Source organism: Gossypium raimondii, chromosome 10 (assembly GCF_025698545.1).
Source record: "Gossypium raimondii isolate GPD5lz chromosome 10, ASM2569854v1, whole genome shotgun sequence".
Lineage (NCBI taxonomy): Eukaryota > Viridiplantae > Streptophyta > Magnoliopsida > Malvales > Malvaceae > Gossypium > Gossypium raimondii.
The window spans coordinates 17,954,952-17,982,845 of NC_068574.1; the positions used below are offsets into that span (position 1 = coordinate 17,954,952).

Sequence of the window (27,894 nt, forward strand, 5' to 3'; positions counted from 1 at the left end):
GTTGTACATATTTTCTCAAATCCTACTCCCTCTAAATTAGGATAAAACAAGCTGAATAAACTATAATTCAGAATCAATATTTTATACCCTCAAGACATATCCACCTTGACATCATGAATGAAATAACGAACATCTTAGAATATATGGAAAATTTAGAAAAGAAACAGAACAATGTCGTGAACACATTGTGACACCATGAATGAATTTCATTCCCATTCTTTTCAAAATTGAATTACAATTAGTGGTGCAACACAAGAAGCAACACACAGGGAATCTATAAAAATAATGAAAACAATATTGTCGTATGCATCGATCTTTTTGTATCTATAGTTCCGTGTATGTAGTAGTGTGCAGCCAAAAACATGAATTAGCAGCCAACAAGAGAAGAGATGCAGTAAGAATGAGTGACAATCATGAGCCAGAGGTGCTGCCTTCTTGAGGCTTTAGCCGCCATTTCCAAACAGTCAATGCGTCGCTTGCATCCCCTGTGAAGAATAGGTTTTTCGGTCCTCTTTCAATCACTCTCACTTCTCTTTTCGAAAATATTCTACCTTTCTCACTGAACCTGTGACCACAAATGGCAATATTCCTTGGTTACCGATGCATTCAATGAGGAAAACTTCTTTTAGGCCAACAAGAAAAAGCATTTCCAGACATCTAGAAGAAATATAGGAGACATATACTCACGATGGCAACTCATACAGACGAACAATATTGTCATTACAGGGGCAGAAAAAAACTGGCTTGGTTTCAGCATCATTCATTCCACATAGTGCGAGTACACCCTGCAAGCCAAAATCCATTTTAGACCCTTCTTTTTTAGAATAAAGAGAATCGTATAATGTAGCATTAATTCCTTCAATACAAAAAAAAAAAAAAAAAATCCAAAATATTACAGATGCCAAAATTCGAATTCCATAATTTCTGGATTTTATATTTTGAGGGTGGCAGCATGAACTAAGCTCCAAGTGTCTGTGGTAAAGAAGGTTTGTGTTTCTGAGAAAACTAGTATAAACAAGAGAATTTGGTTTTGAAATTCCCAATTTTTTCAACTAAAGAGGAGTCTCTTGCAGTAGTAGTAAAAAAAAAAAATCCCGAGGGTAGGGAAGATAGAGAAGGAACATGACAAAAATTACGTTTAGTCCGACAGTTAGGTTTCATAACTTTGTATTTTAAACAACGATAAGCATAACCATTGTATTAAAAGTTTTTCCAACCTTCCACTTCTCCATAGACCTGTCCATGGGCCGGGCGGCCTGGCCCGGCCCGACGGCCCTCCCGAAATATGGGAGGATTCGGGTAAAAATATAGGCCCGAAATATGGACTTGAGCAAAAAAAGAGGCCCGTTTAAAAAATGGGCCGGGCTCGGGCTCAACTTTTTTGGCCCGAGCCCGACCCGGCCCGGCCCGAATATAATAAATATATATTTTTTATTTTTATTTTTTAATTTTAAAATACTTTAAAAATATTTTTATTTTTTTATTTTTAAAATATTTTTTTTGTGTTTATTAAAAATCGGGCCGGGCTCGGGCTTATTCTTTTTTTCCCGGGCCGGGCCTGGACAAAATTTCAGGCCCATATTTCGGGCCGGGCCGAGCCAGGGCCTAAGAGTCGGGCCAAAAATTTTTTCCCGGCCCGGCCCGGCCCATGGACAGGTCTACTTCTCCACCGTACCAAACAATTTTTTTTCTCTTAATAAATTCAATAACATGAATAGGTTACACATGTAAATTCAGAAAATGAAGAACTTACATTTTCCTCTTTACGAGTATAGATCACCTCCCAATTTTGTCTTTCTGTTGCAAACCAAAGTTTAATGGTGCAGTCAAGTGAGCTTGAGAACAAATAGCCATTACAATGAACAAGAGATGTCACAACATCAGCATGTCCACTTAAAGTCTTAATGCATTGAAATGTGTCAATGTCCCACACCTGGTCAAGAGAAACAAAACCAGAAATTCAATGCAAGTATAAAAACTGCACAAATGTTGTAGCAAGTGGAATTTCAATAAGCCAGTAACTGCCAATTCAAATAACTAAGGATTTGAACATTTATTTCAATTCACATCGCATATTTCTAAGGAAAACACAGACTAGCAGAGGAACTGTTAAAAAAGAATGTAGATTAATTTAAGATTATTGTAATTATAAAATAATTAACTTGTATAGATTAGGAAATGACTAAAATTACTCCTAGATGGTTGGGCTGCCATTACCTATAGGTGCCGTATCACAATTGTAAAGATAGAAGAAATAATATTCTTTTCTTATTTCCCATCTAGTTTCTATTTGGCATCAGTATTGGAAAATTTTTTTCTAGCTCCTATTGAAACCCTAAAAATATTTTCAGCAGTTCTTATCCATGTTAGAAACTTCATCAAACTCTACTTTCTCATCTGCCTAACCAAAATCTACTAGAAATCATGTTTCCAACTTTGAATAGCTGCCAAGAAGCACAAGCCAGAAAACACAATATGTGCTCCGGCCACACCTTCGTAACTCCAAATACCCGGATTTGTTATAGTCCCCCCTGTAATACTCCAACCGCCCCAGGAATTGGTTATTCCTAAGCGAGTCATGAAGGGTATAAAGAACATACCTTGTCTCCACATTGGATTAAGAACGGGATCGGAGGGATAAAAAACGGCTAATTCATATAGAGCCATTGAACCGGCCCAACCAACAACCAGAGCAGTATGCATTATATGAATAGAAAGCAAGCGACCAGGATCATTCAGTATGACAGTATGAACACGATACCAAGGCAAACCCATGGAAATACCCCTTTATTAATGAAAAATAGACACTATGTAACTTTATTGCATTGGAATACCTCCCCTTTTCGGTGGATTCTTTTGGAGAAAGGATTAATATTTGTTCTATTCCATTAGTAATTAAGGGAAGAATTCGGCTCAGAAGAAAAAAGAGAAGCATATCTATTCCATACCCGATAAGTATCAATACGCAATTGGGGTTGATCTTATTTTTTTATGAATGAACGCATCCCTATTTTTCATCATTCAAAGGACCTATTGGTAAGAATTATCTTTCATTCATTCTGTCTTTCTTTATTTTAAGGCCTTATTCTATCTATGTATAAAATATGAGGCCAATATTATTAAGACCATTATTATGCTTCCAGATCAAAGTGAAATATAGTATTTAATTCTTTTTCTTTCCTTTAATGCTTATTGGTGTTCCAAAAGTTCCTTTTCAAAATTCGGGAGAGGAAGATGCAGTTTGGGTTGACGTATAGTGCGACTTGTCAAATATATTGGGTCATATGGGATTCCCCCGCTCTCTCGCCCGATTGAGATCACCACTATCAAATTAAATGGCGATAATTTTTTGTGTTGGTCTCAATCCGTCTGAATGTATATTCGGGGGTGAGGAAACATTGGCTACTTGACAGGAGATAAGGAAGCACCAGCAAAGGAGGACCCCTCTTATGCTCTTTGGGACGCTGAAAAATCCATGGTTATGACATGGCTTGTAAATTTCATGAAGGAAGATATCAGTTCCAACTATATGTGCTATTCTATAGACAAAGAACTCTGGGATAATGTTAATCAGATGTATTTTGATTTGGGAAATCAACCCCAAATTTATGAGTTGACTATAAAACTTGGAGACATTCGTCATGGAGAGGACAACATCATCAAGTATTTCAATTCATTGAAAAGATTATGGCAAGATTTGAATTTGTTTAATGATTTTGAATGGAAGTCTCTAGAAGATTGCAAAAACTATAAAAAGATGGCAGAAGATCATCGCACTTACAAATTTCTTACTGGATTAAATGTTGAATTTGATGAAGTAAGGGGGAGAATTATAGGTCGGAAAGCTCTACCTCCCATTTGTAACACCCCAAACCCAGCCTAGATGCTACGGTTGGATTGTAAGGGTTACATCATATAAGAAAACATTAATTCTTAACTTTGGAGATAAACTCGCTTTTAACGTAAAGAAAAAAAACAGAATTGATTAACACATTGAGAACGCATCTATTCCAAAACACCCATGGGTACTTTAAAAGAATATGCGTGTTAATGACTTTACTAAACAGATCCCTTTTACTTAAATTGTTTTGTGTGATAATACGTTATAATGATTTAGTCAAAACTTGGTAGCAGCAAAACGTTATAGCAATTTGAACATTTAAAACCTTAGTTTTGTTGTTAACCATGTTGTTAAGGTTAAAAGCTCGTTTAAAATAATAATTTTCGCAAAACAAACACCAAAATGAGTTTTAAAGTCCCAGACAAAAATTAAATGTCTAAAAGCCCGAAAAGTCCATAAAGATAAATCCGAAACATACTAAATCAATAAAGAGTAAACTGAGCTCCAGAGTCACCTTCTAATCCTAAACTTGTGGATCACTTGAAATAGGACAAAACAGATATGTGAGCTAGAAGCCTAGTGTGTGAATTGGCCTATAACAAAATTTACTTACACAAATAACCAGTTCAGAATTTCCCACATCATATAGCATATCGAAATCATATTGTTTCACATATTAGAATCGTATCATATAACGTATCATATACCCTTCGCCTAACCAAAGCACATAAATGTTTGTCACAACCAAGAATGAAAACAAACACTAATACAATCCCTACCTTGAATGAAGAACGGCTAAGAATCCTAATATCAGAAAATTAATATGATGATACGTATACTTTGCTCGGATTATGCCCCAACAATCGAACTCCACACAACAATTACCACTAAAACACAAGATGACAGTGAAGCAAAAAGCAAAACGAAAGAAAAGAAAAAGAAAACAAAAGGAAGAAAAAACAAAGAAAAGAAAAGAATAAAAAGAAAATAAGAACGTAAAAAGGGAGTGGGTGATAGACGGTAAAATTAGGTGAGTGATTTTAGGGATTTTGAAAAATTAAAATAAAATAAGATAAATGCAAATTTGCTTTAATCCAAATTTTAACCTACTAGATTTTTAAGAATTTAATTTGAACACTACTACTCAGACAAAATCAAAGCAAAAATATTCCAAACTTGTGTAACGCAAGATTCAAACACAAGACTAAAGAGTAAACTAACAAATACCTTACCACCGAATTAACAAGCCCATTCTTATCAACAACTTGCAAAAATAATGCCAAAATTAAAAGAAAGAATTCAAAATAAGGGAATCAAACTCAAAACCTAAAACATACATCCAAGACACTTAACCAACACACCTTATCAAATTATTTAACATGCTTAACAACCAAAATCTATGAAATTTGGGGTGTTCCACCATTGGTGAAGTATTTCTAGAAGTTAGAAGAGAAGAAAGTCGTAGAAACGTGATGCTTGGAAAAAGGGAGACTATTGTACCACTTGAGAGCTCAGCCTTAATGACTTATAATGCCAATAAAGCCTAGTTGAGGCAAAAAGAAAAAAAGTTTCAAGTGTGGTGTGATTTCTACACAAAAACTACGCCATACTCGATAAATCTGCTGGGAAATTCATGGCAAACCAACAAATTAGAAGAGTAAAACATCTCGCGACAAGCTTAATAGTGATTTTTCCTCTACAAGTGAAGTTGAGATAGGTTCATTCAATAAAGAGCAACTAGATCAACTTCTAAAACTGCTAAAATCCAATTCCTCATCTGGTATTCCTAGTGGTTCTCTCGTTCAAATAGGTAGCAACTTTAATGCTTATCTTGTAGTCCAAATTCTTTGCCATGGATCATTGATTCAGGAGCTTCTGATCACATGACCTCTCTATCACACTTGTTTGATACCTATTCACCCTGTTCTATGAAAGAAAAAGTTAGAGTTGCAGACATCAATTTTTCGTCCATTGCAAGAAAAGAAAAAATAAAAATTTCAAAGGATATACACCTTGAATCTGTTTTGAATGTTCCTAATTTTTCCTGCAACCTATTATCAGTCAAAAAATTAACTAAAAATTCTAATTGTTATGTTATTTTCTTTGATTCTCATTGTGAGGTTCGGGATCGGAACTCGGGGAGGATGATTGGTAGTGCTAAGATGATTGACGACCTATATTATTTTGATGATTATTGTTCTGCGAATAAAACAACTCAAGGCTTGAGTGGTATTAGTTCAAGTTAGGTTCGTGACCAAATTATTTAGGACATCCTAGTTTTTCCTATCTAAAATACTTGTTTCCAGATCTGTTTAAAAATTTGAATTGTTCTTCTTTTCAATGTGAGAATTGTGTTTTATCTAAAAGTCATCATGCAACTTATCTTACAAAACCATATCGTGCATCAAAACTGTTTTACCTAATTCACAGTAATGTATGGAGACCTTCCAAAGTTGCCGCCATGTTTGGAAAAAAATGGTTTATAACTTTTATTGATGATCATACTCGTCTATGTTGGGTCTACTTGATACATGAAAAATTAAAATTAAAAAAATGTGTTTCAAGAATTTTATAAAATGGTTGAAAACGAATTTCAATCTAAAAGTAGCATTCTTCGTTCTGATAATGGAACTGAATATTTCAATGAGTTTTTGGGAAATTTTTTAAAAGAAAAAGAAATTTTATATCAGTCTACTTGTCGTAATACTCCTAATGGAATTGTAGAAAGAAAAAATGAGCATTTACTTGAAGTGGCTTGTGCCATTATGTTTTCTATGCAAGTTCTAAAATATTTGTAGGGAGAAGCTATTTTGACTGCATCATATCTTATCAATAGGCTGCCTACTCGTGCTCTGAAATATGTCACACCCGTAGATCATTTTAAAAGATTTTTTCTTGAGTGTAGAATCTATTCAGATTTGCCATTAAAAATTCTTTGGTGCATTGTTTTTGTTCACATGCCTAACAGGTTTCGCTCTAAACTTGATCCAATAGTAGAAAAATGTGTTTTCATTGGGCATGCTTCGAACAAGAAAGCTTATAAGTTTTACAATTCAATAACTAATTTTATTTTTGTAAGCATGGATGTCACATTTTTTGAAAACTAGCTTTATTTTCCTACAAAATTTTTTCAGGGCTAGCAAGAAAGAGAAGTGAAAAATTTTTGAGAAAATTTTACACTCTTGCCAAATATTGTTTTTAATGATTTATCATCAGCTCTAAAAAAAGTAACTCAAGATGTTAGGCACAAGGAACATCTTAATCTATCACATGAGTCACGAGTAAGGGGAGAAATACTACAAAGGACAAACCCAGTCCTGAACTTGAGCTCTTGGTTTATTCACGGAAAAATACTCAGAAAAAGGGTAATAAATTATTGATCACTCTACCACAAAACCATTCAAAATCCTTGGGGGAAAGTTCTACACCTGATTCTAGTAATCTCGATCCTATTTTGACTTCAATTTTTTCTGTTGTTGTCTCTAATTCTAATTCATCTCTTTCCAACAAACCTTTTGATCTTGACATCCCTATAGCCCTTAGAAAGGGAATTCAAACATGTTCCCAACATCCTATTAGTAATTATTTATCCTACCATAAGATTTCAACTCGTCATAGAGCATTTGTTAGTAAATTTTCTAACGTGTTTGTTTCGAGAACTATTCAGGAGGCTTTAGATGATCCGAATGGGAAGTTAGCAGTTATGGAGGAAATGAATCTTTGAGAATGATACTTGGGAGGTAGTAAATTTACCCAAAGATAAAAAAATTATGGTATGTAAATGGGTATTCAACGTGAAATACAATGCTGATGGAAATATAGAAAGGTATAAGGCAAGACTCGTTGCTAAAGGGTTCACCCAAACCTTTGGCATTGATTATCAAGAAAATTTTGGTCTTGTTGCGAAACTCAATTCAATTCGAGTTTTATTGTCCTTGGCTGTGAATAAAAATTGACCTTTGCATCAGTTGGATATTAAAAATGCTTTTCTAAATGGGGATTTAGAAGAAGAAGTCTATATGAGTTTACCTCTAGGTTTTGATAAAGGGTCAGGAGAAAATAAGGTCGGTAGGTTAAGGAAGTCTTTATATGGGCTCAAATAGTCACCTAGAGACTGGTTTGAATGGTTTGGAAGGATGGTAAAAGCCTTTGGTTATTGTCAAAGTCAAGCAGATCATAACACATGTTTTACGAGCATTCATATATAGGAAAAATAGCTATTTTGGTTGTGTATGTGGATGACAAAATCTTGACAGGTGATGATCATATTGAATTAGAGAAGTTAAAAAAAGGATTGGCTAAACAATTTGAGATAAAAGACCTAGAAGCATTCAAATATTTTCTTGGGATGAAGTTCTCTCGATCTAAAGAAGGTATTTTTGTTTTTCAACACAAATATATTCTAGACTTGCTCAAGGACACATGTTTGCTTGGATGTAAAGCAACTGAAACCCCATTTGAGCCCAACTTGAAATTGGAGCATGCTAAAGGTGAAAATATGGTGAATGTTGACAAGTTTCAAAGATTCGTTGGGAGGTTATTTTACTTATCCCATACACGTCCAAATATTAAATTTACGGTAAGTAAAGTGAGTCTGTTCATGCATTCACCAGGATAAGATCATTTTGAAGCTATATACATAATTCTAAGATATCTAAAGGGGACTCCTGGTAAGGGGTTGTTTAAAAGACGTGAACATTTGTTGGCCGATGTCTACACTGATACAGATTGGACTGAAAGCACTATTGATTGAAAGTCTACATGGAGAAGTAAAAAGGAAAATGTGGTAGCTAGAAGTAGTGCCGAAGCCGAATTTAAAGCAGTTGCCCATGGTATTTGTGAAGTTTTGTGGATTAAAAGGCTAATGAAAGATTTAAGAATTTCATGCTCTTTGGCCATAAAAGTCTACTGCGATAACAAGGTTACAATTGCAATTGCTCACAACCTTACTCTTCATGATCGAATGAAATATGTAGAAATTGATAAGCATCTTATCAAAGAAAAACTTGAAAAGGGACTGATTTGTATGTTATTGTCCCAACAACTGAATAGATTGCAGACATACTTACAAAGGGACTGCATAAGAAGCAATTTGATCACTTAATTAACAAGCTGGCAATGGAAGATATTTTTAAACCAGTTTGAGAGGGAGTGTTAAAAAGGAAAGTAGATTAATTTAAGATATGCTAGCTCTAAGATTATTGTAATTATAGAATAATTAACTTGTGTAAATTAGGAAATGATTAAATTACTCCTAAATTGTTGGGCTGCTATTACCTACGTATAGGTGCTGTATTACAATTGTAAAGATCGAAGAAATAATATTCTTTTCTTATTTCCCATCTAGTTTTTATTTACCCTGATTGTTTTATCCAGGGACCCAGAAAATAACATTTTGTCTCCCACAGGCCACAGCCAAGCATGAGACAGGTCCATTGTGGCCTTCCATGGACACAGCTAGCTGAAAAGAATCAGTCTCACAACTTGCCCTCCATGCAATAATACCGCAATTCTACAACAAGCAAAGGAATTGAGTAACTACATTGTCTCCAAAATAGGGATATTATAAACATAGATTGATTGAAATCAGACTGATTACCTGTGCCCCAGCAATAAGCATATCACCAGCCACAATCATGGTAGAGACTTGTCCAATTGGCCCTTTTAGATTTAATTCAAGTGCCGAGTGAATATTTAATGCCTGCAAGACCCCAAAACAGGCCTCAATTTAGTTTAATGCCAAAACAAAATAGGATAAAATGTATCACACTTAAAGATAAATTGTGGACAATTAACCATAATGTGTGTTAGAATTAAGTGACCCAAATCCTTATTTAAATAAAATATTGTGGTAAAATAAAATAAAAGTAAAATCCCTATAGAATTATACTTCTTTTATTTTATTTTATAATAAGGTTTCTAAACCTTATTAAACTCCATCTATTTGATATTATTTGAATAAGGAGTTTCACTCCTATTAGAATAAGGTTTACAAGCCTATAAATAGGCATAGTCTACTCCTCTTGTAATTAAGTTTTCGACATAGTGAATTTCCTTCTCCTCTGTCTGTGGTTTTTTCCCGAAAGGGTTTCCATGTAAAATTTGTGTGTTCTTTATTTTTCTATTTCTATTTTTCTTTGCGATATATTGTCATTACCGATATTATATTTTTCTCAAATTGATATCAGAGCTTCCGAGTTGTTCATCTCAATCACGGTAATGACGTCTTTGAACTACAAAATTCTGCTGTTGGATCGCAACACCAGATTTGCATTATGCCAGATAAAGATGTAAGCAGTTCTTGCACAGATGAACTTAGAGGAAGCCCTACTAGGGGTAGATAAGATGCCTTCAACTTTGACGGAAGAAGAGAAGAAGCGCAAGGATCGAAAGGCGTTAACACAGTTACATCTGCATTTGTCTAACGAAATTTTGCAGGATGTGATGAAGGAAAAGACTGCCGCTGGATTATGGAAGAGGTTGGAACAAATATGTATGTCGAAAACTCTAACTAGCAAACTACATATGAAGCAGCGTCTTTATGCTCATTGTTTGGAGGAAGGTGCATTTGTGCATGAACACTTAACAGTGTTCAAAGAAATTCTCTCAAACTTGGAGGCCATGGAGGTTCAGTATTATAAGGAAGATCTAGGGCTGATTCTACTTTGTTCGTTGCCCCCGTCTTATTCAACCGTTAGAGATACGATTTTATATAGCCGCGAGTCTCTCACAGTTGATGAGGTTTATGATTCTTTAACCTCGTATGATAAGATGAAGCATCTTGTGGTTAAAACCGACTCGTGGAGAGGGTCTTATTGTTCGTGGGAGACAAGATCGGAATCTTGATGATGATCGTGGAAGGACACAGGAACGGAATCCTCGCAGTAAATCTAAAGGTAGATCGAATTCTTCAAACAGAGGTAAAACTTGTAACTTTTGCAAGAAGAAAGGGCACATTAAATCTGAGTGCTATAAGCTACAGAATAAGATCAAAAGGGAGGCTGCGAATCAAAATGGAAAACAACTAGAAAATTCTGGTAAAGCTGATGTTGTAGAAGATTACAGCGATGGTGAACTTCTAGTCGCTTCTGTCAACAATTCCAAAGCGAGCGAGGAGTGGATCCTTGATTCGGGTTGCACCTTCTACATGAGTCCCAATCGGGATTGGTTTACAACTTATGAAACAGTGTCTAAAGGTATTGTGTTGATGGGAAATAATGCTTCATGTAGAATTGCAGGTGTTGGAACAATTAGAGTTAAAATGTTTGATGGAGTTGTCAGAACACTCAGTGACGTACGACATGTTTCATAATTTAAGAGAAATTTAATTTCATTGAGCACTCTTGATTCAAAAGGGTACAAATACATAGTTGAAAGTGGGGTTTTGAAAATTTCCAAAGGTTCCCTCATTGTGATGAAAGGGCAGAGAAAGACTACCAAGTTATATGTTTTGCAAGGTTCTACTGTTACTGGTGATGTAGCTGTGTCATCCTCTTCCTTGTCAGATGATGATATTACTAAACTTTGGCATATACGCCTAGGGCATATGAGTGAGAATGGCATGGCAGAATTGAGCAAAATAGGACTTCTTGATGGGCAATGAATTTGCAAACTGAAGTTCTGTGAGCACTGCATTTTTGGGAAGCAAAAAAGAGTTTGATTCACCAGAGGAATCCATAACACGAAGGGAACGTTAGAGTATATACATTCTGATCTATGGGGGCCATCCAGAGTGCCTTCGAGAGGTGGAGCTAATTATATGCTAACTTTTATTGATGATTTTTCCAGAAAAGTGTGGGCGTTCTTCCTGAAGCAAAAAAGCGATGTCTTTTCCACATTTAAGTCTTGGAAAACCATGATTGAAAAACAGACAGGAAATCAAATAAAATATCTTTGCACAGACAATGGCTTAGAGTTTTATTCTGATGAATTTAATAAACTGTGCCAGTCAGAAGGGATCATGAGACACTTGACAGTTCGTCATACTCCACAGTAAAACGGCGTTGCAGAATGAATGAACAGAACGATCATGGAGAAGGTTCGATGTATGTTGTCAAATGCCAACTTATCAAAGTCATTTTGGGCAGAAGCAGCCTCTACTGCATGTTTTTTGATCAACCGATCTCCATCCGTTGCCATTGAGAAAAAGACTCCACAAGAGGTATGGTCTGGTAATCCTGCTGACTATTCTGATTTAAAGATCTTTGATTGTCCCGCGTATGCTCATGTGGATAATGGAAAATTGGAACCAAGATCTATTAAATGTGTTTTTCTTGGTTATAAAGCTGGTGTAAAAGGGTATAAGTTATGGTGTCCTGAAAATAGAAAAGTTGTGATTAGCAGATATGTTGTTTTTGATGAAACTGCTATGCTACCTAACTTATCTATTAAAGACTCTTCCAATAAAGAAAATCAAAATCAGGTGGAGCATCAGATTGATCTAGAATCTACAACAGAATCGACTACTAAAGCCAGTACAAAACTTCAAAATAGAGTTGCTTCTTCACCACAATACTCTATCACCAAAAATAGAACTAGAAAAGAAATTAAACCTCCAAAGAAGTATGCCGAGGCTGATCTAGTTACTTATGCTCTAAATGTGGCTGAAGATATAGATGCAAATCAAGAGCCATCTAATTATTTTGAGGCGGTTAGTTGTGAAGACTCAGAAAAATGGATGTTTGCTATGCAAGAGGAGATGAAATCACTACACAAAAATCAAACATGGGATCTTGTGAAACTTCCTAAAGGTAAAAAGGTTGTTCGTTGTAAATGGGTGTTTAAAAAGAAAGAAGGGACTCCAAGAGTTGAAAAACCCAAATATAAAGCAAGGCTTGTTGCAAAGGGTTACAGTCAAATTCCAGGAGTGGACTTCACAGATGTGTTCTCTCCAGTTGTGAAGCATAGTTCGATTCGAGCTTTGCTTGGTATTGTGGCCATGCATGATTTGGAGCTTGAGTAGTTAGATGTAAAAACTGCATTTTTGCATGGAGAACTTGATGAGGATATTTACATGCAACAACCAGAGGGTTTTACAGTTTCAGAAAAAGATGACTATGTTTGCTTACTGAAAAAGTCCCTTTACGGTTTGAAACAGTCACCAAGACAGTGGTATAAGAGGTTTGATTCCTTTATGACTTCTCATGATTTTAAAAGAAGTAGCTTTGACAATTGTGTTTACTTTTAGAAAAACAGTGATGGTTCTTTTGTGTATCTACTCCTTTATGTTGATGACAAGTTGATAGCAGCGAAAGATAAAGGAGAGATAAGAAAGGTCAAAGCCCAACTAAGTGAAGAATTTGAGATGAAAGACTTGGGACCAGCAAAGAAGATACTTGGTATGGAGATTCTCAGGGATAGAAAAGCAAGTAAATTGTATGTAAGTCAGAAAGGGTACATTGAGAAAGTTCTTTCCAGATTCAATATGCAGAATGCTAAGCCTGTTAGTACTCCTTTAGCAGCCCATTTCAGACTTTCATCGGCTTTGTCTCCACAATCAGATGATAAGATTGAGTACATGTCACATGTTCCATACTCTAGTGCAGTGGGATCTCTCATGTATGCCATGGTTTGTTCACGTCCAGATTTATCATATGCAGTTAGTGCAGTTAGCAGATACATGGCGAATCCTGGTAAAGAACATTGGAAAGCAGTTCAGTGGGTTTTAAGATACTTACGAGGTACTACCGATGTTTGCTTACAGTTTGGAAGAACTAGAGATGGAGTCATTGGGTATGTTGATACTGATTTTGCTGGGGACCTCGATAGAAGTAGATCTCTCACCGGTTATGTCTTTACAATCAGAGGTTGTGCAATCAGTTGGAAAGCCATTTTGCAAACTACAGTTGCTTTGTCTACCACTGAAGCTGAGTACATGGCGATTACTGAGGCTTGTAAAGAAGCTATATGGTTGAAGGGACTCTTTAGTGAACTCAATGAAGACCTTCAAATCAATACAGTATTTTGTGACAGTCAAAGTGCATCTTCCTTACAAAAGATCAAATGTTTCATGAGAGAACAAAACACATTGATGTTCGGTATCATTTTGTTCATGATATTATTGCTCGTGGTGATATTGTTGTGAGCAAAATTAGTACTCATGAAAATCCTGCAGATATGATGACTAAGTCACTTCCTATAACCAAGTTTGAGTATTGCTTAGACTTGGTTGGTGTTCATTGTTGCAAATAAACCCTTAAGGGGTTTTATGGAAGAGGTGGAGAAACTTGTTCGTTGAGAGTTCGCGATGAAGAACTTGTTCATTAAGAATTCGTGTCAAGGTGGAGATTGTTAGAATTAAGTGACCCAAATCCTTATTTAAATAAAATACTGTGATAAAATAAAATAAAAGTAAAATCCCTATAGAATTATACTTCTTTTATTTTATTTTATTTTAGAATAAGGTTTCTAAACCTTATTAAACTCCATCTATTTGATATTATTTGAATAAGGAGTTTCACTCCTATTAGAATAAGGTTTACAAGCCTATACATAGGCATAGTCTACTCCTCTTGTAATTAAGTTTTCGACATAGTGAATTTTCTTCTCCTCTGCCCGTGGTCTTTTCCCGAAAGGGTTTCCACTTAAAATTTGTGTGTTCTTTATTTTTCTATTTCTATTTTTCTTTTCGATATATTGTCATTACCGACATTATATTTTTCTCAATGTGGGATCTAACCTTGACTACATTTTTCAAACCAATGAACACCAGGAACCTTCAGTAATCAAAGACCCAGCTTCATCTCCGAGATCAATAAAATGAAGACACTTTCCAGTGTGGCTGTCCCATATTCGTGCAGTTCCATCGGAGCTTCCAGAATAAAGCTTGTCATGCCCTGAAGGAAGGGCAATCCCTTTAATGGCCTGTTTAGATGAAAGCGTATAGAGATTAGCTAAGGTATGCAATTTGCTTTGTTACGTAAAGATGTTTAAAAAAACCCCAACATCAAATGACCGAAGAAAGAATAGCTTCTTGTGGCCCTCAAGCTTTGCCAACATGGCGAATCCATCCCCACGAGACCAATAATGCGAATACCAGCACTTTTACAAATGGTGATGAAACAAAATAAAAAGCAGTAGGATCGGAAACAGAAAATCAAATATAGCAGAGTAATGCAGATAACTCAAAATCTCCCTCAAGACTAAAGTAGAAATAAAAGTTGAGGGTTTCAAAAAATCCCTTGTTTAATTTGTCGGAAGAGAGGACCGACCTGGAACAAACGGGTGGCGAGGAGGCCTGTCTGGCGGAAGAGATGGTTGAAGAAAAAACAAAATAAGAGCAACGATTGAGAAGAGCCGGCGAGATTAATCGGGAAGCTATAGAAACCTTAAAACTATAAGATTTGGTGCTTGCTTGGCAAGCATGAGGGAGAGATGTTAGTGAAACGCGCTAGTTTTAGGTTTTGGCTAAATATCAATTTAGCCCTTTAACTACATAATAACTTATGCAATGTCCCACTTATCTATCTATTTTCTAAAATCTGTATTCTGTATCACTATAATCTCTATAAAAAGCAAGCTGATGAATATACCTTTTTTTTCATTATATTATTTATTAATTTTTCAGTTTTAAAAATATATTTTATTATTTATAAAGATTTGTAACACTTTTATATAAAGATTTTAAATTTATCATAGTTATAAAGAATTTTTTCATAGAAAATTTTAGTTATGTTAAAAGACATTTCTTTTTTCTATGTTTTAAAAAATACATTTACAACCAATAGAATATATATTATCTATGAATTATTATTGTCAATATATTGATTAAGAAAATAAGAAAATTGAAAATTGAAATGCAGGAATATTAATTTAGATATGCCAAAAGTTATTATTATACAAATGCTTAATAATTAGAGATTATTTTATTATAATATTTGAATTATCAAAATTATTGATATATTTTAATTATGCTTATTTTGAATAATTTATAAAAATTATATTGTTTTGTCTAAAATAACTTATGAAGAAGGAAGAGAATCATGTTGATAATGTATTATAAAATAAAAAGTAAAAAATAACAAAAGAGAATTATTTTATTGATGAATATGTATACATAATTAATTCTTCCATTTGTGATCAAAGGGGCCCTGAATCTCAAATTTCGTAGTATTTAATGATGAAGGAGAATACTAAAATGTAGTGAAGGTAAAGTATGAGAGTATGGAATATAATATAAGTGGCATTAATTTAAACACGCACTTAAAGAAAGCATGCATGGATGGAGAAGCACTGTTCTCGCATATTATAATTTTTTTAATAGATGTAATTTATTATGTAATTTATATTACATAAAATTATATATAAAACTAATTATTTATTAAGCAAAATTTAAAATCTATTTTTGAAGCGAAACTGAATATTAACAATACATACATAAAACCGACCCAAACTTGAATATCAAAGGAAATAAGAAAAGTTTCGTCAATCCACCAACCTTTGGCTATCAACTAATCCAATCAAAGGTAGGGCAACCTGTGCCAATGAAAAATATATTATATACAGAGAATTAATTAAAATAAATATAACAACTGTTAAGAACATATATCACCTATGGAGTCGTGTATGTTAAGAAGAGGAATTTAGCTCAAATAATAGGTTTTGGATCCACTATATTTAGACCAAAATTTTCAAGCACTAATTAATGATCATAAGAAAATATTACATTTTCGTTGTTTCCATCAGCTTAATGAAATTATCTAGCAGATGCAAAGTCAAGTCCATACAATCCCCATAACAATGCTCCCGATGATAGTGCCACCGGCAACGGGCCAAGCATCCACAACAACATAGGAAACGAGACGCAGAGCATCCGGTTTCCGACGAGAGCCAACCCGAACCCTCGTTCGAATATGGTTTGCGTGTAGGAATGATCGGACGAGAACTGATCATCATCTTCATCGAGGGAAGAAGCATTTATCAAGAAATTAGCATCGATTAGAAACCCGATGGCCACGGAGCAGCAAAAGAAGCTAACCAATAGGAACACTGATGCTGAACCGTACTTTAGAGAATACACCCATTTGGAATGTGACCCGAAGATTTCAGCTTTCAAAAGATGGCTGGCATTGTATGTATTGCTGGTCAAAGCTGCCAACGCTAAGTTCACTAGAACGGCTATTGTGGCTGTGAGTATGGTGGCCATTAGAGTGTTTCTCAAACTTTGGACTGCCAACATACCCTTCTTATCATCACCCTGCAATACACGTTATTTCATTCATATAGAATCACAGGTGAAGTGGTAAACCACCTCTTCCGAGTTAATTTCTTAGACAAATCCCTGCTTACTCTTACCCAATGATAAGTTTAGCCCTCAAAATTTACATATTTTATCAATTTGGTCCTTATTCTTTTTTTTAGTTAAATTTAGTCATTAACATTTCAAAAGAAGTCAAATTGTTTTTTTATAATGAAATACTAACTAAAATATTAATTTTTTTTAACGATGCTGATGTGGCTACCCGTGTGGCAGTCCACTTGTATTTCATGTTGGTATGATATTATTTGTTTTATATATTAGGCCAACAAATGATTTAAAAATTATAAATACATTCAAAATAAATAAAAATTGAATATACATATTTATAAAGTCCATAAAATTCAAAAAAATTAGCATGAAATATATATGGATTGTCATGTACGCGCCATGTTTAAAAATTTAACATTGTAGTCAGTATTTTTGTTAAAAGTAACAATTTGAATCTTTTAGAAGGTTGATGATCAAATTTACCTTTTTAAAAGGTTAATGATCAAATTGATAAAAAAATATAAATATGAATGACTAAATTTATTATTATGTTAAAAACAAAAACAGTGGCATGCAACAGTAAAAACATAGAGATGGCGATGATGAGGTGCTTGCTTACCTGTTTGATTTCTTGAAACCAAGTGTTTCTGCGTAACTTTTCGAGTCCAATTTGGGTGGAAGAGGGTTTTTGCTTGAAGGATTTCCAAAGATAGACATGGTAACCCAAAGTGAGGAAGAGACTAAAGGGGATCAACAGTGTGTCCAAACAGAGGATGAATCCCATTGTTGGAATACAATATAGGGAAATTGCTATAGTTGTTGTAGCGGAAGGAAAGAGTATTTATGGTGAGAGGTAGATAGTGATTTCCACGGATGGACATAGTGGAGGCATTTAGGTGGCCAAGGTAATCAAATTCTATGCATACATATAAATATATGTCGTGGAGTACATGTCAATGTACATGCATGAGAAAGGAAGGCTTTTCTAAGGGGATAGGCTTTTAGTGGCAAGTCCACTAATAGCAACCTAAAGAAAATTACCTACAATCACAACTTTTCGTTTTTTCTCCGACCAAGTAATATTTTTTTATAAATAAAAGAGAATAGGACTCCACTCAGGAGCAGTGCACCAGTGGCTTTGCTTGCTCTCTTTCGCCATATTTCCTCCAACTTAAAATTTTATTACAAAACTTTGACTTTGATACTTCAATTTTATCCCCTTGCGTCTTCCCTAATATATTTTCTTAATTAAGCAAAATCCGGGTGTTGTAAGATTATTTTTGATTAATAAGATTATAAGGCTGTGAGATTATTTATCACATTATTATGTATTAAAAATGTTTATGGCCCGACACGATAAACCTAACCCACTTTAATCGAGATTTGGGCTATGCCAAGTTAGGCTCAAGCTCCAGCCTAACAGCACGTTTGGTTCGCTGTAATGGAATAGAAGCGTAATGGAATAGAGGTGTAATGGAATAGAGGCGTAATAGCAAATCAATTGTTTGGTTGAATGTAATAGAATAGAGGCGTAATAGTAATCTTATGTTTGGTTGAATGGAATAGAGGTGTAATAGCATAATAGAAAAAACTAAAATGACTAGAATACCCTTAGCATAAATTTGTTTGGGTAAATGATTATTGTTATTGTTATTTAAATTTTAATAAGATTATTAATATCAACAATAAATAATTTAATCATATTTAAACATAATTATTATTAAATATAATATAATTAAAATATATAATTTAATAAAATTCTTAATAATTAATATTCTTATATGAATTTACTCAAATCATAATATATGAACTATAAAATATAAATTAACATAATTATTATTAAATATATTATAATTAAAATATATAATTTAATAAAATTCTTAATAATTAATATTCTTATATGAATTTACTCAAATCATAATATATGATACTATAAAAGATAATTTAACATAATTATTATTAAATATATTTTAATTAAAATATATAATTTAACAAAATTCTTAATAATTAATATTCTTATATGAATTTACTCAAATCATAATATATGATACTATAAAAGATAATTTGAAATAATTAATATTAAATATATTTTAATTAAATTCTTAATAATTAATATTCTTATATGAATTTACTCAAATCATAATATATGATACTATAAAAGATAATTTGAAATAATTAATATTAAATATATTTTAATTAAAATATATGATTTAATAAAATTTAAAATAATTATAACTAATAAATTTTCTTATATGAATTTGTATAATTTAAAATAATTATTATTACATATAATTTAATAATAATATATAATTTCATAAAATTCTTGATAATAAATTTTCTTATATGAATTTATACAATTTAAAATAATTAATATTAAATATAATTTAATAATGATATATAATTTCATAAAATTCTTAATAATAAAATGTTCTTATATGAATTTACTAAAATCAAAATATAACTTGAGAATTATATTCGCACAAACATAATTAACTTATATTAAGAAAAGGTTAGATGAAAATAAAATTCTACATCATAATCCATATGTTATATAATTTTACAACATCAAAAGTTTGAACATTGATTTTTAATGGTGAGAAAGAAATCTTGACCCATTCCAATCAGCATAATGAAGGTAAACTAAAGAAAACGATCATTTGAGTTGGATGATCCGAATTTTACTCAAAGCTTCATACCGCTGATCGTCGGTTAAACCTTCAATTTCCCACAAGGTTGAATATAAATTTGAAGTTTTCTCTTCCATCTTTTGATATTCTTCTGACTTCTGCTGAACTACCACCTCGGAGGCAATACTCCTACTGATTTGATCGCTAACGGCCTTGATGTTTTCGGCCAATAAAGTGGCAGCCTCATCAAATGAAGAATACATATTATCACGAGCATCAGATTTCTTCTTTCTCTTGTTTGAAGATGAGGAACCCCCTTGGTCTCTATCTCCTCACGGCTCCGAACCAGAAACATCCATGTTGTCCAAAGAGACGTCAGCTTCGTAGTCATAGCATGTGTTTCTCTCTTCATTCATATCTATAGTAGGTACATCCTCAGCATATATTTCTTCAAGAACATCAGTAGCTGTTTGAGTATATTTTCCAGTCGCTCGATCTCTTGCGTATATGGCAGTAAGCTGGTCGTAGTAAGGGAAAGTACGATGTCTGAATTGAGCGGCTTCTCTGTGACTCTAAAAAAAATGAAGAAATCATATTAGTTATAAGTTTGGTAAAAAAAACAAATAAAGACTTGAAATACATTTTACCTTTAAATAGGAGTCCCAAACTGCATCTTCAGCAACAACGAGCTGCCTATGCTCGTCCCAACCAAAACCGCTATTATTTTGGCCATTAAGCATGGCATAGACGATTGACCATTCCCTTTTCAGTAACCTAATCCTCGATTCAATATTTGGTTTCGCCTTCAACATTGCATTTGGTAAAGCCTTTTCTAGCATTTTCTCCAACTCGTTTAAATAACCGGCTTTGAACCTGGTATCAGCATTAAATGTTCCAACGTTGTGCAAGTCCACCATGCAAGAAACTAATGCTGCATCTTCTTCTGGAACCCATTTTCTTTTGGGGAATTTAGATTCAATCTAGTTCATGAGTGCTTCTTTCACATATGTTGCATTACTTTATTTTATTTTATTGAAATGTAATATTTTACCAATTAGTTTATAGGATTTAAAATTGCATAAAAATTGCACTCAAGATATATAAATCATTTGCCACAAATAGAAATAATTAGAGAAAATCAAACAGCAATGTAACAACCTGATAGTCATAGGTGTCGGAAATATGTTTTCGAGACCCTATTTCCATAAATTAGACTCATAAATATTTATTAGAAATATTTACGAAGTTAGTTGTGTGGTTAATTAGGTTTTGGTTAGGTGAATTTGCATGAATTAAGAGTAACTAGGTAAAAGGACTAAATTGTATAAAGGGTGAAAGTTGAATTATAGATTAAAGAAAATTAAAAGGACTAAAGAAGCAATTATGCCATTAATTTACAGTAAAATATATATTACAATATTATATTATATTAAAACTTAATGTTTAAGTATATATATTATATATTATATTATAATATAAAACAAAGAAATAAAAGAAAAGGAATAGTAAAAGAAACAAGATAGAAACTAAACAGAAAGTAAAAAAGAAAGAAAAGGAAAGAAAAGGAGAAAGGGCAAAGTTAGGGATTTCAAAGTTTCAAGTTTAATTGGTTAGTCAATTTAGTCCCTTTTTCTTATAATTTTATATTTTGAAATTTTGGTATTAAATACTACCCGACCCATGTCAAAATTTTAGAAATTATTGAGTTTTAGATGTTGTTAATGTTGAATAATTTTAGTATTAGGGACTAAATTGATAGATTTTAAATTAGAAATGAAAAGGATTAAATTGTAGAACAAATAGTAAATTTTGTGTAATAGGGACTAAATTGTGAAAAATTCAAAATTTAGGAATTTATGTGAAAATAGGGAGTTGAATTTTAGTCTAAAGTGAAATTTGCATGAAAATAAAGAATTAAATGTGAAGAATAAAAGTTAGTCTCAGTTTAGGGACTAAATTTGAAATTTGACAATATTTGAGTAAAATTGAAATATTCAATATGAAATTGAATGTGTTGTATTGATGATTTTTAATTTTTTTAATTTCGTAGCTAACGTAGTACCGAAACCCTTGAATAAAAAGGGAAAAGATAAAGTCGATGAGGAATAGCTCGAAATTTCTGGTTTGTATTTTTATAATCCGAAGCTAGTTATTAATTGTTGTAATTTTTATTTAATGTATATGGTAAGTGTTGAGGTGAGGAATTGATATTTTGATAATTGATTGAATGAATTGAATTAGTAGATATATATATTGAATGGATTGATTTTTGAATTGAAATGAATTTATGTGTAATTATGTGATTATATGAAAAATTAGTATTGGATATTGATTATATCTGAAATGTGAAATTAAACCCTATTAACTGTATCGGGCTGAGTCGGATATAGATAGCATGCCATAGGATTGGAAGAGCTCAGGGATTTCTTCGACTTCGAGTCGATGAGACACTGGGTGTCAAATTATTACTTCGGATATATTCGATGAGGCATTAGGTGCCAATTTACTTCGGTTTAGCCGATGAGACACTGGGTGTCAAATTATTTCTTTGAATTATCCGATGAGACACTAGGTTCCAAACTGGTGTGTTTGGTTGGATCCGTGTATCCGTCCGGGTCCAAGCTGTGTTAATAGGGGTAATTAATTGAAATTGTATTATGATTGATGTTAGATGATATTGTATGTGAAATGAAAATGGGATAGTGAATTGAAATTTGGATTGAGACACATGAATTGTGTATTCATGAATTGGATATGGAGTGAACAAAATTATTGTCTAAATGATGTGTATTATATTGTGAAAAGCTATTTATATAGCAAATATGAGAATTGAGATATTGTGAAACAAATGAAATGTGATATGGTTGTTGTAATATTTAGATTGTATGTTTGTGATTTTATATTTTTTTTTATATTCAGATTATAGAAATAGCACTGAGTTTTTACTCAGCCTACAGTTTTGTTTTCCGTGCGCAGACTAGGTACTTAATTTTGATCGCCGATTCAACATCCAACAACGGTCCCGAACTCAAACGTGGTGATGTTTATCCTTTTTGTGTCGACATGTATCTAAGGTGTCTAATTATTAGTCATTTTATGGATTGATTGTAAATAAGGGACAATAAGTATGAGTTTGATTGGTTTTGACTTGAATATTATATAATATGAAATGTTTTTGAAATTATGTCTATTTGATCGGTAATGCTTCGAAACCCTATTCCGGCGACGGATGTGGGTTAGGGGTATTACAAGCAAAACTTAGTTGAGCCTTGGATAAATAACCCAAGCATATAGTTTAGGAATAAAGGTGGGTGTCTTGAAAGGAAATCAAATTTTCGGCAGAAATTCACCCAATTACAATTACATGGACAGCTTACATATTTTAAAATATCTAATATTTATCTACTGAAAACATGTTTTTTTTCTTATAAAATATCAAACACTACACCAAAATAGGCTTTTAGCGGCGCTTTCTTAGGCCTTTAGCGGCGCTTTTTAGCGCTGCTAAAAGCGCCGGAAAAAACGCCGCTAAAGAACGCATCACTAACTTTAGCGGCGCTTTTCCCACAAACGCCGCTAAAGACCACTACCTTTAGCGGCGCTTTTCTCACAAATGCCGCTAAAGACCACGACCTTTAGCGGCGCTTTTTCCACAACCGCCGCTAAAGACCACGACCTTTAGCGGCGCTTTTCCCCACAAATGCCGCTAAAGACCACGACCTTTAGCGGCACTTTTCCCACAAACGCCGCTAAAGAAGAAACCTTTAGCGGCGCTTCTAGCAAAAACGCCGCTAAAAACATAATCTTTAAAAATATATATTTTAATCGAATAATATTTATTTTTATGATAAATATTATATTATGTTTTATTTTTAAGTTTAAACTTTAAATATACTTTTTAAGGATAAATAAAAAAATATTATTTAAATTAAATTTTCTATGAAAAATTTAACTTTAAAACTAAATATAAAAATTAATGAATTTAGTTTTAGAATTTAAAATAATAAATTAATAACACAATTAAAATCCAAAAGTTAGAACTCAAGTTGTCGTAAATATTAAAGTAAAAATAAAAATTTAGAATCAAAACTAAAATAAACAATGGAAAGATAGCTCAAATGTAAGTTTTTGCTGCAAGTTACACAGACAATAACGAAAAATTAAACACCACACATAAAATTCATCAAACTAGTTAAGAAATACATGGTGCAACCATGCAGTATAAATACAATAGAATCATAGGGTAATTTTGCATAAATATCTTCAGAGTACCAAGAACAATTTGTCACAAAATTATAAAACATGATAAAAAAAAAAGAACAGGTAGCAAACAAGCTATTTGTTACTTTCTGTTTTGCTTCCAAGGCTTCCTCAGCTGCCTTCATCTTGGTAACAGAATCATCTTCATCATCCCTGCTTAAGAAAACACCACTAATTTAAAAATGAAATCAACAAAACCAAGAATTAATAAAGACATGGAAGAAGCTAGTTCACCAGCTATATTCTGGAAACCAGCTTGCTCCAATTTATTGGCAGCAGCAGTAGACCTTCACATTTTAAAAAGAAGTTCAGTTCCATCAATGATTACTCACATTGAGGCTAAAATGAAGATAAGGGCATCGAAATAAATTCAGACCATTCATTAGTTGAGTATATTCAACTCCCTAAAATTTTATGCATTATGTTAATGAAAAATGAAGTGCAGTATGATATGCTACTTGCTTTACTTGTGCAAGTTCAGCGAACAATATATGCATGACATTAAACAGGTGAATAGATCAATGCATAAGCTCCAATATGCAAGGCAGTTACCAGCCAAACACAATACAGAACATTCAAAGATAACAACTAATTATTCCAAAAACTTGCAAAACTGCCAAAGCACAATGCAGAAAAAAACTAGTCTACAACTAAATCATAAAAAAAAGCTACCTTCATTTGCTTGCACAGGAGGGCTCCGATTCCATGAGGAAGAACTACCAGCCACGGTTCGTTTAGATAGGTAAGGCAGAATCTCAGACAGAACAATCTCCGCAACTGCGTCCACATCCTTAGAGTTCTCGATAGCAACAGCTTTTAGAATTCGTGAATCAACATGTGCAGTAGGTGTAAGAAAATATACTTGCACTGCATGTTTGTTACATTTCTTTTTCCAAATCACCACGCTTTATGTTATACACATACATAAATCAATTACAGCATGGGATTAAAAATGAGTAAAAAGAAATACCTGCGGGAAAATATCCATCAAGCATTTATAAACCTTTTTAAACCCCATAGTGGAAAGCTATTAACCTGCAAATAAAGTAACAAAAATTTACATGAAATCTGTAATCAAAGTAAAATACGATGAAGGAAGTATTCACGATGAGAACCATAATTTTAATCACGTTAATCAAACGTAAAACTATAAAAGCTTAATTTTAACAACAGAATTAAGGAATAAATTTTTAAAAAATATTACATGCAAAATGACCGATCAATTGATAGAATTCCTTCCAATTAGTAATGGAGAAATACAAAGGAGGGAGATATGATTAATATAAAATAGTGTATCATAGAATCAAATGAACCGAAAGTAGAAACCCTAACGCCAAGTCTGGATATTAAAAAGACAACAAAAGCTAATTTTGTATTAAAGAAAAAAAAAGAAACTTTCTTATTTGATTATTTTTCATTAAAAAATAGAATAACAATAATCAGAAAGGAAGCCTAACATGAAAAGAAGGAAAGACGAGTTACGAAACAATACTCTGTTTGGCTATATGCATCAAACCAAATTTCTAATTCATTCATATATAGCTATGTGTTCCAGTCACTAGTTCAATACTTGCGTCTTTTTTAACTATTCCTAAGTGATTACCTCTTCGTAGGTTCATAGTGACGGGATCGTCTTGCAATGTAGCTCATAAAATAGAGAACATGATAAGACTGGTAGAGTTATCTCAAATCTAGAATTACCAAGCACATCTCACCACCCCATACAATCTCTAATACTAGAAGGAGAAATAACTTGTTAATCTCGTCTTAAACAGAAAAAACATTCTACAACAGGCCATAGGTGTCAAAAGGAAGAGAAAAACAAAGAGAATTTCTAATAAAATTAAAATTATTTATTAGAAGGGCAAAAACCTGCTACAATTATTAATGAATTAAAAAACATGTAAAAAGGATTCATGAGAAATAATTACAGACAATAGCAACCTCTGAATGAAAGAAGTTAAACAAAGACAATGAAACAAAAATCTTTTTGAAATATTACAACCCAAGCACCTGTTGAAAATCCTTTAGTGCTTCCTTAAACTTCCCCATGCCAAGATAAGCTGCTCCTTGTCTGTAATAACCCTGTAAGTTAGAGAACCATCAGAACAAGAACAAAAATATATACTGCATAAGAGGCTGAATCACTTCAGTAGATAAAGCATGCCTTTGAATATTTAGGATCCTCTTCAATTGCCTTAGTAGCATCCTGTATGGCACTACCATACTCTTCGAATTTGGTGTGAGCTTCAGCACAATTGAACACAACGAAATTGCAAAAATCACTATCATAATCCTCGTACATGCATTTGACTATAAACATTCTGCACTTTCTCTATGCAGAATCAAACACTTTAAAAAAAAAAAGCCAATGGAAGAAATACTTGTTAAAAAAAAAAAACTAAACACAACCAGAATTCACTTCAAAGAGTTCAAACAAATTTCATGCCCTCCAAGCCAATGGAAGAAATAACCCACGTTGCTTAATAAAACCTCCATGTTGTTTATAACAATTTTACTTCAAAATAAAAGTGTTCAATAGGTATAACAGACAAGAAGACATAGTCCAGACTAAAGAGGAAATATATCAGCACTAAAGATGAAATAAAAGACCTCCCTAAAATCTACTGAAATAGGAGAAAGGAAAATGAAAGAAAATCTCCCGAAAAGCACCCAAAATAGCTCACTGAACCCAAGAACCAAAAATAAATTATGAGATCCAAAATCGATGGGGTGAAAGGAAAAATTTAACATTAAAAAATGAAATAAAAAATAGAGAATTAAAACAAAGAATTAAACGCGTTCCAAGTCAATTTCAAAAGGAGGATTGGGGATTCTCATCTCATATTCCAGATACTCCCTAAGGGTCCATATGTTCAAGAACTGCAAAGATGAAGCAAATAACAAGTTCTAATTTTTCCAAAGAATTCATTATAATAATTCCAACTGTAAATTCAATTGCAAAGTAACCTGATATGGCTTTCTGGCCACAGTTTTTCCGTCAGCTTTCTCATCAAATTCTCCTTCCTTCCTCTTTGCCTTTCCTTCACAATTTGCCACTATATGGCCCATCTGACCGCATATGAAGAATTTATCTTGCCCACGGGTGAAGACAATCTGAAAATATTTCATAAACCCTGTTACTTTTGGGCCAGGAGGGAACATGATAATAGAATGATAAAACATCCTTCGAAGTAAATGATAACAGAGAGAAAAAAGTGGTATCATTTTCTGAGTAAACGAATAGAAAACGTAACTGAAATGCAGAAGAGAAAGTGAAAAATTAAAACAGATAAAGAAGTTGTATGTTGAAGGAAATGGAAATAAATGATTGAGAAGAAGTTGAGAAAAGCAAAGTCACATGAAGAATTAAAACAGATAAAGAAGGAAATAAATGATTGAGAAGAAGTTGAGAAAACTTTACCTTGGGTATGTTGAAGGAAAGAAAGAGGCTTCAGAGTCACATGAGAAACAGATAAAGTATGAGCTCTTTTGAGCTGTATACAAAAAGAGGGAGAGAGGGGAAGATGATGATGAAGACGGTGGTGGCAGAGAGAAACACTTGGGTGTTTTGGGGATACCAATTTTAGGGGGGAAAATTTAGGGGTTTCAGGGGGAATTTTGGAATAAAAGCATGTAAAAGTGAAATAATTTTTGCGGCGTTTAACGCCGTAAAAAATTATTTCATTTTGAACAAAATAACGCCGTTTTCCTATGTTAAATTTTTTATATTTTTTTATAAATTGATTTATTAATTATACCTAAATATCCATATCAATCTATTACTTTTTTTAACTTATTTATTAATTCTATTTAAACTAATATTTAAATATATCAAATGGTTTAGATTAAATTTTTAACTATAAAAGCATTAATTAATTGTATAAAATTTTATCATTTAACAAATCTCAAGTAAACCT

The 27,894-nt window shown here is 33.0% G+C and overlaps 1 protein-coding gene, 1 non-coding gene and 1 pseudogene across 5 annotated transcripts; all 3 read right to left on the minus strand.

Annotated features, from left to right (window-relative positions):
• Positions 1 to 174: 174 nt before the first annotated feature.
• Positions 175 to 15,384, minus strand: LOC105775310 (zinc finger CCCH domain-containing protein 63-like; annotated as a pseudogene).
• A 1,037-nt stretch (positions 15,385 to 16,421) lies between these two features.
• On the minus strand, positions 16,422 to 17,918 carry LOC105776516 (uncharacterized). Its single transcript, XM_012599201.2, has 2 exons — positions 17,707 to 17,918; positions 16,422 to 17,036 (listed from the first exon to the last, which is right to left on the minus strand). Exons 1-2 carry the CDS (start codon positions 17,869 to 17,871, stop codon positions 16,536 to 16,538), a joined length of 666 nt encoding a protein of 221 aa, XP_012454655.1. The 5' UTR covers positions 17,872 to 17,918; the 3' UTR covers positions 16,422 to 16,535.
• Positions 17,919 to 23,864: 5,946 nt separating this feature from the next.
• On the minus strand, positions 23,865 to 27,584 carry LOC105776517 (uncharacterized). Of its 4 annotated transcripts, none has more exons than XR_008190126.1 (6): positions 27,399 to 27,584; positions 26,945 to 27,091; positions 24,945 to 25,009; positions 24,647 to 24,841; positions 24,209 to 24,261; positions 23,865 to 24,127 (listed from the first exon to the last, which is right to left on the minus strand). It is a non-coding gene; the product is annotated as an uncharacterized LOC105776517 (transcript). The 4 variants fall into 4 exon arrangements; XR_008190125.1 differs by having other exon boundaries at positions 24,647 to 24,860; XR_008190123.1 differs by having other exon boundaries at positions 24,647 to 24,787; positions 27,399 to 27,582.
• Between the last annotated feature and the right edge of the window lie 310 nt (positions 27,585 to 27,894).

Bases quoted from the DNA above. Each gene is read 5' to 3' on its own strand.
- LOC105776516 (XM_012599201.2), bottom strand. From the start codon at position 17,871: ATGGGATTCATCCTCTGTTTGGACACACTGTTGATCCCCTTTAGTCTC. The intron at 17,037-17,706 runs GTAAGCAAGCAC...CGTGTATTGCAG, and splicing joins GGTTTCAAGAAATCAAACAG to GGTGATGATAAGAAGGGTAT.